General features: G+C 41.2%; 1 protein-coding gene across 1 annotated transcript in view; it reads left to right on the top strand.

Annotated features, from left to right (window-relative positions):
- The window catches only part of mrc1a (mannose receptor, C type 1a), a 122,120-nt gene that overhangs the window by 41,879 nt on the left and 63,658 nt on the right, over positions 1-16,583 (top strand). The window contains exons 4-9 of the mRNA XM_078427731.1: positions 161-325; positions 4,508-4,621; positions 5,207-5,350; positions 11,056-11,238; positions 13,060-13,217; positions 14,572-14,691. Of these exons, the coding sequence (XP_078283857.1) occupies positions 161-325; positions 4,508-4,621; positions 5,207-5,350; positions 11,056-11,238; positions 13,060-13,217; positions 14,572-14,691 (884 nt within the window). The remainder of the gene's footprint in view (positions 1-160; positions 326-4,507; positions 4,622-5,206; positions 5,351-11,055; positions 11,239-13,059; positions 13,218-14,571; positions 14,692-16,583) is intronic.

The following is a 16,583-nucleotide window of genomic DNA, read 5'->3' as shown; positions in this document are numbered from 1 at the left end:
TTTTCCAAATATAAATAACGATTTTGAAAATTATTAGTAGTTTTGTGTATACCTTTCCATTTGATGCACATTAGTCAGTGCTGTAGGTATTTGCTATCCATTTATTTAAAGTTTGTCCAGAGGGACACATATTTAATCATAAAATCTGCTTGTTTTACAGCTGACCTCTGCAATTATTTGTGGAATAAAGATCCTTCATCGACCAAATGTTACCAGATCAACAGTGAATCAGCTCTAACATGGCATGAGGCAAGAAGAAGCTGTCAGCAGCAAAATTCGGACTTGTTGAGCGTGACAGAGTTGCACACACAGACATTTTTGGCAGGTAGGAAATTCTGGCAGTTGCCGAGAGATGTTATGTTAAAATCATCAAACAAACGCATTCCATTACGTGCACTAGAATGCCCTGAGAAACCCTTTGTTCCAACAGCCACTAACTCCGATTAATTCATGGAAATTAATTCCACTCCTTCTATTTGACTTATAGGCCTTGGTGTTATCGTCTGTATAAAGACTAAACTGCTGAGATCTGGGGGCCAGGCTCTTTATCTGCCATTCATAATTTTATTTAATTTATGTTGGTCAGATTTTTCAGCTTCATTGTTTCTAATTCTAAATCTCAATGCAACAGAGAGATTGTAGTGAGAATGATGGACGCTTGTGTGATCATGCAGACCCGTCTTATCATCCCTGGACTCCCAGGAGAAATCAGTGGTTCCAAGATCTCAGGAGTAGCAGCTAAAGCCACACACGGGCTCTGGAATAGATCACCAAACTTACACTCACACGAACAATGAACCCTGTCCTGAATAGAAATACAAGGAACTGCAAATGCTGGAACCTTCAGCGAATTACAAAGTGCTGGAGTAACTCGGTGTGGCAGGCAGCATTTATGGAGGGAATGGATAGGCAGCATTTCGGGTCAGGATCATTCTTCAGAAACCTATGCATTTCCTCTGCAGATGCTGGCTGACTTGATGAATTATTCCATCATTTTCTGAAATGAACTCTAATTTGGGTAGAATTGCTGCAGACTTAGTATTGACTGAAGGTTTTTGAAAGCCTTTACTTGGGAGTTGTCCTTTCTTGTAGCTTCCATGTAAATGATTTCATTGCAGACTCTATATTGCACATGCTATTTCAGGGGGAAATGCCTCATGAACTCTGTTCTTCTGCAACCTGCAGTTGTTACACAGAAAGACAAAAATCTATCACAACTCTTCTGGTCCTTCCAATGTTGCTGCAAAATGGTTTACTCTGGGGTTTTTTTAACATTCATTTCGCAAAGCTGTGGAATGCTTGGAAAATGTATTTCATTTCAAAATGACATCCACTTAAGTTGTATCAGAAAATAACTGCAGATGCTGGTACAAATCGAAGGTGCACAAAATGCTGGAGTAACTCAGCAGGTCAGGCAGCATCTCAGGAGAGAAGGCATATAATATGGCATTCTTACTCCATGACAATCAGCACATGATTTAATCAACATATGCTATTACTTATACTTGCAAATTTATCAGTGAATGCAGAAGGTACTAATATGCAAGGCCAGTTTGAGATTAAGGTGCTGGGTCTCTTGAAAGGTGTTAAAATGGATAAACCCCCAGATCCGATGGGGCCTATCCCAAGTTATTTAGGGAGGCAATTGAGGAGATTACAAGAGCCTTGACGGAAATCTTTGTGTCTTGTCTAGCTGCAGGCAAGGTCCGCGAGGACTGGAAAGTAGCTAATGTTGTTCCTTTATTTAAGAAAAGAAGTAGAGAGAATCCATCAAGTAGCCCTTGCTTTCCCTCTCTCTCCATCCCCTCCCCCTCCCTAGTTCTCCGACCAGTCTTACTGTCTCTGACTACATTTTATTTCTGTATCGCCCACTCCTCTGGCATCAGTTTGAAGAAGGGTCTTGACCCGAAACGTCACCCATTCCTTCTCTCCAGAGATGCTGCCTGTCATGCTGAGTTACACGCATTTTATGTCTATCTTCGATTTAGAAACATAGAAACATAGAAATTAGGTGCAGGAAGAGGCCATTCGACCCGTCGAGCCAGCACCACCATTCATTGTGATCATGGCTGATCGTCCCCAATCAATAACCCCTGCCTGCCTTCTCCCCATGTCCCTTGATTCCACTAGCCCCTAGAGCTCTATCTAACTCTCTCTTAAATCCTTCCAGTGATTTGGCCTCCACTGCCCTCTGTGGCAGAGAATTCCACAAATTCACAACTCTCTGGGTGAAAAAGTTCCTTCTCACCTCGGTTTTAAATGTCCTCCCCTTTATTCTAAGACTGTGGCCTCTGGTTCTGGACTCGCCCAACATTGGGAACATTTTTCCTGCATCTAGCTTGTCCAGTCCTTTTATAATTTTATATGTTTCTATAAGATCCCCTCTCTTCCTTCTAAACTCCAGTGAATACAAGCCCAGTCTTTTCAATCTTTCCTCATATGTCAGTCCCGCCATCCCAGGGATCAATCTTGTGAACCTACGCTGCACTGCCTCAGTTACAAGGATGTCCTTCCTCAAATTAGGAGGCCAAAACTGTACACAATACTGCAAATGTGGTCTTACCAGGGCCCTATACAACTGCAGAAGAACCTCTTTACTACAATACTGGAATCCTCTTGTTATGAAGGCCAACATTCCATTAGCTTTCTACACTGCCTGCTGTACCTGCATGCCAACTTTCAGTGGCTGGTGTACAAGGTCTCGCTGTACCTCCCCCTTACCTAACCTAACTCCATTGAGATAATAATCTGCTTCCTTGTTTTTGCCGCCAAAGTGGATAACCTCACATTTATCTATATTATCCTGCATCTGCCACGCATCTGCCCACTCACTCCACGTCCAGGTCACCCTGCAACCTCCGAACATCCTCTTCACAGTAAAACCAGAATCTGCAGTTCTTTCCTACCCATAGAATTATAAGACAGTCAACCTCATGTCGGGAGATTAACATGCATGGGATTAACAGTGACTTGATCGTATGGATTTAGAACAGCTTTACTGATCGAAAGCAAAGGGTTACGGTGGAAGGACAATATTCAGGCTGGACATTTTGATCCACAGGGATCTGTGCTGGGACCTCTGCTATTTGTGACACGTGAATAAATGACGTTGATGTTAATGTACAGAGGGATGCAGGTTCATAGCTCTTTGAAAATGTTGACACAGGGACAGTGAAGAAGGCATTCTTCATCAGCAGGGTATTGAGTGTAAGAGTTGACCAATAATGCTGCAGTTAAATGCAAGACATTGGTTAGGCCACACTTGGAATACTATGTACAGTTCTGGCCACCACACGAAAGAAAGGATCTGTGCAGGAAGGAACTGCAAATGCTGGTTAAAACCAAAGATAGACACAAAATGCTGGAGTAACTCAGCGGGACAGGCAGCATCTCTAGAGAGAAGGAATAGGTGATGTTTCGGATCTGAAGAAGGACCTGAAACATCACCCATTCTTTCTTTCCAGAGATACTGCCTGTCCCCCTGAGTTACTCCAGCATTTTGTGTCTATTTAAAGAAAGGATCTTGCGGCACTAGAAAGAGTGCAGAAGAGTTTCACCAGGATGTTGCTTGGAATGAAAGGCTATGGTTGTAAAGGGAGATTGTTCTCACTGGAATGCAGGAGATTGGAGGTGTACAGGCAGGTACAATCACCACATTTCGAAAGTTGCATGGTTAGGAACAGAAAAGAGGGACATGGGCCAAATGTCGAAGAGGAAGGCCATGAGTTAACTGAAGTAAATCCCATTGTAATCTGTCAAACTCTTCTGAAGTCTGCATAGATCAAAAAGCTAGTTTTCATCATTGCCCCAGAGAGTCAATTGTGCTTGCCAAAGTGGAAGCTGGGTTCTCTCACTTCTAACCATGTGCAAGTAGTGAAACAAAGGAACGTCTTGTAAATATCACAGCATGCTGATTCATGCTTCATAATCATGATGTTTTTAACTGACCCATTCTACAATGCATGGCTTACTGCTGAATCTCTATCAGGTTTTCAATCACTGCTGCAGGTTTCTATTGTTTACCTGCCCAAATCAAAATGATCCTATCAATGAATCGATTTCCAGACAGATAGTTAATGGTTTCTGCGCAGAAGCTGCTATTTGGTTCATTAGTGGACATAAGTGACATTACAACCTGAACCTGTGGAATAATGAAAATACTAACTATTCTGTCATGTGGCATTTGCTGTAAGGCATGTTGAAATGCCAATGTTGTGTTATATTGGGTAATGGAGTTACAACTCAGCACTAGAACCCTTCAAGGTAATTTCTTTGTTCCATCAGTAAAATGCTTTTGAAGGACCATAATTGTACAAAAAAGGAAAGCAAATTTATGCATGCATGCTTCCAGAAACACCTTGCGTCTGAAAAAGGGTACCGACCCGAAATGTTACCTGTCCATTCCCTCCATAGACGCTGCCTGACCTGTTGAGTTCCTCCAGAACTTTGTGTTTTTCATGTTGCGAGTAACATTTAGTTCTAAGAAACGCATCTTTCTTTGCTTCAGGCCTGTTGAATACAGTAAAAACATCACACTGGATTGGACTCAGTACTCAAGATTACGAGAGTGGGTGGCAATGGAGTGACCAAAGCCCCTTCAGATACTTGAACTGGGCTCCTGGTAAGTATTTGTGAAATATATGTTTCAGTCTTAGAAGAAATGGAAGATATAGCACTTCTTGAACTGCTTTAATGATCCCTGGAGTCCATGAAGATGAAGGTTTAGGTCATAAATGATAGGAGCAGAATTAGGCCATTCGGCCCATCAAATCTATTCTGCCATTCAATCACAGCTGATCTATCTCTCCCCCCCTAACCCCATTCTCCGGCCTTCTCCCCGTAAGTCTGTTGCCTTGATAACTAGCTCCAATAGGATTCTACGCCTTGTGCATTTTGTCTCAAATTCCAATTAGGATGAATCATACTTGCAGTGAGGGCATTGTTAATAAATCAATGCACTGAAGAGCATATACCTGAAACTTACCTGTTGTCTTCACAGATGCCGATTTGCTTGTAGAACTGAATGTTCTTTGGCTGAGCTGACCACTTCCATAACAACCTGACACAATATTTTGCACTGAAGTTCAAACTGTACTGCAATGATATTGTCCCAGTTTATTCTGTGCAATAATTGGAGTATTATATTTTGGGTTTTAATTCATCATGTGCCAACATCACCAGTTTTATATTTCTTTTTGTGTCGCAGGTCATCCGTCATATGCCAGAGAGGATACATGTGTGGCTATGAATCCATCGCGGGCATCGAAATGGGAGAGCCAAGCTTGCCATCTGAAATTGGGATACATTTGTCAAGGTGACACCAAGGTATCGACGACCCTTCCAACACAAGGTATGTTGAACTGTGCATATAAAATCTGAGAATTTATAGCTCTTAACACTAAAGTATTGCTGGAAAGGGTGCAGGGAAGATTTACGAGGATGCTGCCAGGTCTCAAGGGACTTAGCTACAGGGAGAGGTTAAGCAGGCTAGGACCCTATCCTTTGGAGTGCAGGAGGATGAGGAGTCATCCTTTTGAGGTGTATAAAATCATGAGAGGAAGAGCTCAGGTAGGTGCAAAGAGTTTCTTGCCCAGAGTAGGGGACTCAAGAACCAGAGGACAAAGGTTTAAGGTGAAGGAGGGGAAAAGATGAAATGAGAAGTTACCTGACGAGTCACCTTTCACACAGACGTACATGGACATGATAGGTTTAGAGGGATATGGCCAAATGCAGGCAGGAGGGACTCGTATAGATGGAACATGTTGGTCGTAGTGGGCAGGTTGGGCTGAGGGGCATAGAAACAAAAACATAGAAAAATAGGTGCAGGAGTAGGCCTTTCGGCCCTTCGAGCCAGCACCGCCATTCAATATGATCATGGCTGATCATCTAAAATCAGTACCCTGTTCCGACTTTTTCCCCATATTCCTTGAATCCGCTAGCCCTAAGAGCTAAGTCGAACTCTCCCTTGAAAACATCCAGTGAATTGGCCTTCACAGCCTTCTGTGGCAGAGAATTCCACAGATTCCCAACTCTCTGGGTGAAGAAGTTTTTCCTCATCTCAGTCCTAAATGGCCTACCCCTTATTCTTAAACTGTGACCCTTGGTTCTGGACTCCCCCAACATCGGGAACATTTTTTCTGCATCTAGCAAGTCCAATCCTTTAAGAATTTTATATGTTTCTATAATATCCCCTTTAATCCTTCTAAATTCCAGTGAACACAAGCCCAGTCGACCCATTCTTTCATCATATGTCTGTCCTGCCATCCCGGGAATTAACCTGGTGAACCTACGCTGCACTCCCTCAAAAGCAATAATGTCCTTCCTCAAATTAGGAGACCAAAATTGCACACGATACTCCAGGTGCGGTTTCACCAGGGCCCTGTACAACTGCAGCAGGACCTTCTTGTACAGTTGATCTGGCAAACCGGCTTCCCTTTGCTTTTAGCTCATTGTTGCCAGGCCTCTCCCCTCACATAGTCCATGCATCCTTTTTTCACTATTTTGATCCCATATGGTGTTAGTATCTAGTGCTTAATGGTGCCAAGTGCAACAACAAAGTTTGATCTTCCACTTCCTCATCATCATCCTCCTGTGGACACTAGCATTTCAAGGTTGGACCGTTGGGGGATGTGCTACAGATTAGTTGAGTTTAGTTTAGTTTATTGTCAGGTGTACCCCAGGGTACAGTGAAAAGCTTTTTTGTTGCAAGAGCTTTTTTTACGGAGAGCCTTCAATAGTAAAGGCACAAGAAGAGCACAGCCAAACTGTGCGTTTGAGGTTATTTTTGAAAATGGCCAACATTCGTGTGGAGGGGAGGGACTGAAGACTATAAGGTCATTGCATATCAGGGGTATTCTGAATTTCCTCAGACTTGGATAGGAGTAGAATTAGGCCATTCGGCCCATCAAGTCTACTCCGCCATTCAATCATGGCTGATCTACCTCTCCTTCCTTACAGCATTCTCCTACCTTCTCCCCATAACCTCTGACACCTGTTGCACAGGTTTAGATTGTCCCAATATCCAGGGTGAGGAGGTCAAATCCAATCCAGCCAGCTACTGCCCACTTAGTCTTCTCTCAACCATCAGCGAAGTTATTAATGATATTAGTACTGAAGCCTCACCCTGCTCTTTGCCAAATTTTACAAGCCTACATATATTTTTTATAGATCTGTCCCAGCAGAAAATGTGAATGGGATTCAATCTATATATTTGATATCAGTTAACTATCTTCAAAATACTGGCAGACATTTCATTGTACATAAAGACTATATCAGAACAAGACATTAAATCAACCCGCCTTTTTGATGTGTTATGTTTTTAAACCATTATTTCCACAATGATTGTTAATGCTACTAAAATATTACGGGGAAGTTTGCCATTGAGAATATGAATATCAAACTGAAATGTACATTTTAACTTTGAGTTTGAATGCACAGATGAATGGAGGCAGGAGAGACACTTTACTCTTAACTATCGGATTGTTCATTAGCTGAGTTGGCTTGAAGTAAGGATTCCATTTTAGTATTTAAGAATGGATTAAGTGGGTTACTGTACTGGGATGACATTTGTACAATATTTTAATTGGTGATAAAGCAGAACCATTCTTGAATTCCAGAATGTTATTTATGGTTTTGTAATTTATACAAAAATCAATTGATTCCAGATTGATTTAGTTAACTTACATGAGTGTGGCAGTGGGTCCTAAATGGCAACAGTCAGGATTTAAGCAACTTTGTCACCGAGACTGGTAACTCTTGAAGACAGGATATCGGTACTGTATCCTGGCACGGCATAAAGGACCTGTGAACAATATGAAACACCTATAAGATATTTAAGCATGATTGCAGATAAGAATGCACAAATAATGTTGCGACATAAAGGTGATGCGGGGGCACGTTTTTTAGATAGAGGGTGGGGAGTGACTGTTTAAAACATTTGGACAGGTGCATGGATAAGATAGGTTTAGAAGAATATGTCAAAATGCAGACGGGTGGGACTACTGTAGATGGGGCATGTTGGTCGACATGGGCAAATTGGGCTGAAGGGCCTGTTTCCACGCTGTTTGACTCTGTGACTCTATGACTCTATGATTCCCTTTCTGTATAATTGATTAGATAGGTTATGTGAAACAGATGGTAATGGCAGGACTAAATAGCTTCTGGTACAGATTTAGAAAAGGTGACGCAAAGCACTTACTTTAAGTTAATTTTATCATCAAAGCAGGGAGGCGGTTGGAAAGGAACTTCAAAGTTGCTAAAACAAAAAATAATTTGCAATTATTGAGGGTCACTTGCTGGTTAGAGTGGTTATTAGTCATGGACAACCTCAACGCATGCCTTGATTACCTTAAGAAATCAGAGATAAATCTTCGTGTTTATTTTTCCAAATTAACTGCAGTGTTTTCTGCCTCTTCCAAGATATAACAGTGAGCACAGGATTGTACTGTTAATTAGATTTAATGATGGATGTGGATATTTTTGTCTAAGGGATCACAGGCTTGTAAAGTAATTGCAAAAGTGCTGAAACTTGAATTGTTCCATTTCCCCATCCTGGATTGAGCTTAAGACCCTGTTTGTTCCAGAATCTTTCCCCGTTAGGGGCCTACGTTCACCACTACAGTTGGATAGTGCTTGAAATTTGCAGTAGAGCTGGGACGCTGGGAGTGGGGGTGATCCACTGGCGTAAAGGCCAGGAGATTCAGTTCTCATGACATGGGGTTGGTGAGGGATCAAAGGTGACACAAGAGACCGTCGGGCTGTGGCCATTCCCTGGCAGCAGGCCTGGCTTGCCCACCACAGAGTTAGGAAACCCGCCTGTGGAGGGAAGCCGCCAAGTGCGCCCCTGCTTGTTGCCGAGGACCGGAGATCCGGAGAGGAGGGTGGAAGGAGTCGGCAATGGCAGACACAAGACCAGAAAGGGTGGTAGGAAGAGCCAGGGTCCTTACCTTCTGCGCTCTCAAGGCCAGCTGCGGGAGACAGGCCCAGAGCATGAAGGCAGAATGGTGGCCGGGCGAGGCCAAGGACGACCCTTCGCTGGACAATCTGGATTGAGGTGACGGTTGCAAAACCTGGCGACTCTTGGACATGGTCTCAGTGGGCTGTTTCTATACACTTTGTACTTAATATGGGATTGTACTTATGTACCTTAATAATTTACTGAACTGTATGAAAAAAAAATATATATATATATATATACCTCTGTACCTCAGTACATGTGATAATAAACAACACTGGAACAATTGCGGTGCTGGAGATGGAGCAGCCAGAGGCTGGGTGCCCAATGACCAACAAACAACCCCGTCAATATGCCTGCCGTGTGTAGTTGAATTAAACATGGGCATTAACAGCAGTATTTTCTTATATAGTTTGTGGGATGCTTATTCTGGGACAAAAAATATTGGCTACAACTGAGCTGCATCCCTTCCATTAAAAGTGCTGACCCAGAGAAACGTGCCTGAGCCTTTGCCGGCGGATTGCTATCTCAAACTGCAGTCTCATTGTACGGCAACAACATGCACTTGCAAAAAGCTTAGTACTGTTCAGAAGTCCAGATACAGAGAACAAAAGTTCTGTGCAATATTTTATTTTAAAACTTCAATATCCTTTCAAAAATGGGTTACCCATGACATTGCATAAGCATTCTAATTGTAGCTGAACAAAGTCCTACCATTTTCGGCAGATCAATCAATAGTGGCCCTATCTAGATTAGCAGTGCTTGCTAAGAAAATAGGAAGGAAACAGGAAAAAGATTTATCTTAGAGCATGGGATCTGTGTCAGAGGGAAGCCTGCTTTTCAAAGCAAAAAAATGTCAATGCTGACTCCAGAAAAAACTGCTAAACCTTGGCACCAATCCATAAAGGATTTGAATCGCACCCAAGTTCCATCCCACAGTTTCTTAAACGACTAAGTTCTTTTGGTACTTCATCCACAGAATTCTGCTCTTGGTTGAAAGTTGTTCTTGAACATTTCAAACAGACCTTGGGTCTTTGTCTTGTGCAGTCCCTCAGGATCGAGGGGGTTTTGTTGCCGCTCTGGTTTGGTGGTTTCTGAGCTAGTGGTTAAGGCCAATATGGGAGCTGCAGACTCTTTCATAGATGGGGGCAGGAATCTCCTGATGGGTGGGTGGGTGGATCAATTGTGAATGAATGAATGAATGAATGAATGAATGAATGAATGAATGAATGAATGAATGGGTTTATTGGCCAAGTATGCATATACAAGGAATGTGCCTTGGTGTTCCGCTCACAAATGACAATACAAACATACCGTTAACAATTAAGAATAAAACATAAACACATCAAAACTATAAGGATACTCCATTACAGTCTAAACATGTGGGCGAAAATAAACCAGAGCAAAAAAGAGACTACAGACTTTGGTTATTGAGTAGAGCTATCACACGTGGAAAAAAGCTGTTTGTGTGTCTGGCTGTGGCTGCTTTGACAATCCGGAGTCGCCTTCCAGAGGGAGACACCAATTCTGGAATATAGTTTACCATTATGGTCTCTATATCAAGAAAAATATAGACATTTTTTAAAACATGTCCATGCTGACTATTAAGTGCCATTAATTTGGGCTCTCGATGTATGTCTTATGTGCAAATTAAGTAGGATATGGATGTGTGATTCACTCTGAAATTGCCTGGTCAAATTTCTAGAGAAGAGATCATCTATCCATAATTGTTTATTATTATGTTTCACTCTGGGATAAGTACACTTTACATTGAAATAAACATTTTCTACACCATCCAATTTATAAGTAATCCAGTCTGATACCGAATTCAAGTGTACCTTATATTTTATTTCTATGATGGCTATTACTGAGAAATATGGTTGACAAAGATTGGCACATTTATACATCTCATGCAACATTATTATTATCAAATAAATCAATGTGATATGTTGTACAATAAAACTGAGAATTACAAATAGCAATCAGGCATCTGAGTTGCAACATGTATTTTCCTTAAGTTTGAATTTCATAGATGGCGTAGAATTTGAATATGTGTCGAATCTAAGAACGATGAAATCAAATGTCACATAAATCTTTTTCAGTGATCAATGTACCCATTGCTTGCCCAAATGGATGGCAATCGTATGAAGGTTATTGCTATATTCTACACAGAAATCGCAAAACATGGCAGCAGTCTTTAAGAGCCTGTCGAAAGGAGGAAGGAGATCTAGTTAGCATTCGCAATATTGAAGACCAGAGCTTTATCATAACTCAGCTTGGAATTTGTAAGTACCAAATGATTTCTGCAAGATATGAATGTTTGAGAAGAAACGCTTAATGATTTCCCACATCTACAAATCACTCCACCGTGCTTGAATGCAAATCAAGTGGCACAGTGGCACAGCGGTAGAGTTGCTGCCTTACAGCGACAGAGCTCCGGATTCGATCCTGACCACGTGCGCTGTCTGTATGCAGTTTGCTTGTTCTCCCTGTGACCGCGTGGGTTTTCCCCCAGTGCTCCTTGGTGCTCTGTCCAAAACAGTGCAACAATGATCTCGCGTTAATGATCTGGCACCTGCCCTGAATCCAATGGGGCCTAATTCTGCTCCAAAAAACATGACTTTACAAGCTTATTTTCAGGAATGATGGAACTGCAGACGCTGGCTTTCTCCCCAGGTGGTATGCAGCGTACGCTTTGGGCTACCAAGATAGGGAGAAGTGTGATTGCCGAAGGCTTTAAGTCCTTGAACATCTCCGGCTGGGTGGAGGGAGGTGCCATCTATTAAAAATTAAATCTTCACTTCATTTTTAATCGTCTCCTGGAGTCACTGCAGACCTCTGTTCCATCCCATTTTTCTTAACATAAAGGAGGCCATAGGGTCCATCAAGTCCATGCTGACTCTCAGAACAATCCCACCAATTCCATTCCTCTACCATTTTCCTAATCACCTGTTGTCTTGCACATGACCATCAACCTTCCCCGAGTCCCTTACTTTTTTTTTGTTGCATCTAATGTGCCTGTGAAGCTGCAGTAAGTAAGCATTTCATTGTTCTTGCTCATATCCAGTGCATGCAACAAATAAACACTCTTGACATCTTTTGACCCACTTACACCAAGGACAATGTGTAATATCCAGATATCGTTCCAACCAGGATGTCTTAGGGATGTGTGAGGAAACTGGAACACCTAGGGGAAATGCTCATGGTCACATATATCTGTGAGGCAACTATGTGAACTGCTATGTCCCCAAGGACTAGAAAAAGACATCTATCTCAGGGCGGCACAGTGGTAGAGTTGCTGCCCTACAGTGCCAGAGACCCGGGTTCGATCTCGACTATGGGTGCTGTCTGTTTGGAGTTTGTACGTTCTCCCCATGACTGTGTGGGTTTTCTCTGAGATCTTCAGTTTCTTCCCACACTCCAAAGACGTACAAGTTTATAGGTTAGTTGTCTTGGTATAAGTGTAAATTGTCCTTAGTGTGTGTAAGATACTGTTACTGTGTGGGGATCGCTGGTCGGCATGGACTCGGTGGGCCGAAGGGCCTGTTTCCGCGCTGTATCTCTAAACTAAATTAAACTACACAATGTTTTTTAAGTGATATACGAACATAGAACAGGAACGGAAGTAGACCACTTGACCTCCGAATCCCGCCCTTTCACTTAAAACAATGAAGGCTGATTACCCCAGGCCTCATCTCTTTGTCAGTTCCCTATGGCCCTCAAATTGCTAATCCTTCAGAAATGTATCTACTTGCATGTTAAATACCCTTGATGATCTTAGTGTCCACAACTCTGCAGAATTGAGCATTCTAAAGATTCACTACTCTTTTTGCTTGGTCTCTCACTGAGCACCCATAAATTAGTAGCTTAAAATGCTTAAATTATGTGCTAGAACTTCACTCTTATACAAATGCAGGAGCAGATACACAGGCAGCTTAGTATGAGCTGGAGGTGGAAAGAAAACATGATGTAACTCATGCATACATTTTCAGGGCAACATGAGTGTCATAGGTGTATGACAAAGGAGAACATATTTCAGGATAATCTCCATGAATGGAATCGATTTGCATCAGTTGAACCATGTTATTTTTTCTGCTCTGTTACAGCTTCCGTTGATGAGGTGTGGCTTGGATTGAATGATCTTAAGACATCAATGTTGTTTTCATGGTCAGATGGATCCCCTGTGGCCTATACTTTTTGGAGCTATCAAGAACCAAGCCATTTTACTAATAGGGATGAGAACTGTGTCATGATGAATACAACGGTGAGGATGGCAATACAATCTGTTCAGTTTTCAAATTGTATTATGTACTCCTTCTCAGAAGCTGATATATAATAAGCAAAGACTTTTCAAGATACAGAAATAAATTTCCAATGCAATGGATATTCCAAAGTGAAAAAGAGAATGAGGCAACGGAAGAGAAATGTCTGTGTTTTGGTGAAAGTTAAATATGAAAATGATTGGTTTACATAAAAGGGAAGGTGCCTCATTTACTTGAGGTGGGTGGGAAGGGGGGTGGGAGCGAGCGGTTACTTTAACCAAATTGTTAAAACAGATGCAGAATGGATGCTTTGTTGTTCTGAAATGTCTGAACCTAAGGTCAAAGTTTGGTGGGCAGCTTTTAGGCTAATTGATGTGTATCATGATTTAAATGTCAATGCAGCTGCTGAACCTGACAACAGCAAGGCCTGATTAAGTCCCGTTTCCCTGGAGACTACAAGAGAAGCCAACATGGAGAGATATCTTGGGGCTGAGAGAGTTCTCACCTAGTTTATTGGGTGCATTGCTGCAGATCTTGATTGGGGAAGCCCAGAGGAGAAGGATGTTCTTGTGAAAAATGGGAAAAGTCAATTCGGTCATTCAATCTTACCTCTTTCTCAAACCTTTGCATTACTCTGTCTGGCACAAGTCCCCCTTGCCATTTTCCTGTAAACACGGTGCGTTTTACTCTGTCGGATTATTTGTCGTACTGTTTGTCTTCCTCTTTCTCACTCTCTATTTTTTTCTTTGTGTGCATGTGTGTGTGTGTGTGTGTGTGTATGTGTATGTGTGTGTGTGTCTCTATCTCATCCTGAATATCTGTCTCTCTTACACACACTACTATTCATATATTTATGACATTTAGAGAACAAAGTTCTGGAGTAACTAAGCGCGTCAGGCAGCATCTCTGGATAAAAATGGATGGACAACGTTTTGGGTTGGGACTTTTCTTCAGATAGAAGAAGGGTCCCGACTCCAAACGTCACCCATCCTTTTTCTCCAGAGATGCTGCCTGACCCGCTCTGTTACTGCAGAATTTTGTGTCTATCTTTGGTATAAACCAGCAACTGCAGTTCCATGTTTCTACATGTACTTGTGAAAGGTGTTGATGGACTAGTTGGGCCAGTGATATAGATATTCCTGCTGTGACCTCACCCCCACATTTATTTCCATATATGTCTAATTTAATTTCTTCTTATGTCTAACATAACACACACACACACACACACACACACACACACACACACACACACACACACACACACACACACACACACACACACACACACACAAAATTTGCCTTTTGATAGAATGATTATTAATAACACATTTCATAACATATTTATGTATTTTACAGAATGGCTATTGGGCAGATCAGCTGTGTGAAATGGAATATGGATATATTTGTAAATGCAAACCACTTCCGAATAAACCAGGGAAGAAGCTCGAAATTCCAGCAGAAGAAGGATGTAAGAAGGTCAGATAAAGCTTTTACTGATAAAATTATAAAGCTGATGCCACTTTAAATGTTTGGACCAGTGGCTCCCAAACCTTTTCATCCGTAGCCAAAAATTTACCAAATATTTGGACTTAAGGCCCATATTTTAAGATAGCATGATAAATGAATTAGTTTAGTTTAATTTAGAGATACAGCGTGGAAACTGGCCCTTTGACCCACCGAATCTGCGCCGATCAGCGATCCCTGCACACTACCCTACACATACTGGGGACAATTTACAATTATACCAAGAAAATTAGCCTACAAATCTGTTCGTCTTTGGAGTGTGGGAGGAAACCCGAGATGCCGGAGAAAACTCATGCAGGTCATTGGGAGAACATACCAACCCTATGCAGGCAGCACCCCTAGTCAGGATCGAACCCGGGTCTCTGGCGCTGTAAGGCAGCAACTCTACCGCTGCGCTACCATGCTACCCTAATTGTTCCGTCAATGTGATTCAAGATTTCGAAACATTTTGTTTTGGCTTCGTAGATTATTAATCACAAAATGAAAGCTTTAAATAAAATCAAATGTAATCATTGAAAACAAAATCAAAAATGTGAACTAAAAGTCTCACAATGATAACATTGAATGCTCCTACTGGTCAACCCGCCTGCCCCTTGAGTGCTGAAACTTGCACATCAATCGTTTCAACAACTTGCGTCGGAATTTTCCATAATTAAAAATAATAATTTTGGACTCCACCTCCTGGCCCATTTTCAATCTTTTGGGGCGAAGCTGGAGGTTGGTAATTTTAAAAGTATCTTTCATTAACTGAACATATTGACCAACTTTATAGAAAAGTGAATAAGCAATATATAATAGATGGAAGGTGGATAATTTGAGCTCTTTATATTACTGTGTAATCTTATTTATTATGTGATAAATGAAATATTGGAAACTGAATTTTAACTATCACAATAATCAGAGCTGAAGTTTCAGCACCTTAAAAAATATGATCTTTTATCAGCAGGACTTTTACATTTCTTATACATACTTCCCATGACCAAAGAGCTCAAAAGGACCCACTGTTGAACTAACTGAGGATTTATTGTCTCTGGAATGGGGATAAACCATTAACTGAAACACCTCAACTCAAATGTACCAGATATCAGCAAATTTACAGGAATGTATTTAGGATTATTAGCAAAGTGTTGAAAGACTGAAGTAACTTAGAAACGAAAGAGTTTGAACTGCCAAAAAATTTGACATGTTTACCATATTGCCGCTGATAAGATTGCCAACGGGCCACTTAGACTTCAAATCATATTTACCTTTTATAGAAATGCTGTTGTAGATGTTGTTTGGTTTTATTGTACATCAAAATTAATTGACCCTAACAGGAAGAATCAAGTCAGCACTTCATCTACTTACTATAATCTCTGCTTTCAGGTTTGAAGTAAAGCTATTTTTAGTATTTCACTCTTGAAACTTTAGTTTAAAATTACAATAACATTAAGATAGTTCCTTAACATATAATTGAATTCATGCCATGTTCTAAAATTGATCTCCAAATTTTGTATTTATAAGTTGGTTTTGTCCAAATTTGAACCACAGGACAATGGTGAGTAAGATGGTCCTAACATTGATTCTCTATCGTGAACCATTTTGTCTGTATTTGGGGCACGTACAAAAATGCTATATATATACGCAAGAATATATATATAACATAAAGATTCAACAGAAGTCAAAAGGTGATATACTGCACATGCTGCAAATCTGAAATAAGAATAGAAAATGCGAGGAATACTCAATGGGTCAAACAGCATCTTTGGTGAGAGCAATAGTTTATGATTTAGATCAATGCGCCTTCAGCAGAACTAGCAAATGGAATTGCCCATTTTGTTATTTCAATGGGGCCAGTTGTCTTT

This window comes from Rhinoraja longicauda, chromosome 2 (genome assembly GCF_053455715.1).
Source record: "Rhinoraja longicauda isolate Sanriku21f chromosome 2, sRhiLon1.1, whole genome shotgun sequence".
In the NCBI taxonomy this organism is placed as follows: Eukaryota; Metazoa; Chordata; class Chondrichthyes; order Rajiformes; family Arhynchobatidae; genus Rhinoraja; species Rhinoraja longicauda.
Note: the sequence above shows the minus strand (reverse complement) of the source record. Positions and strands in the feature narration are given on the sequence as shown.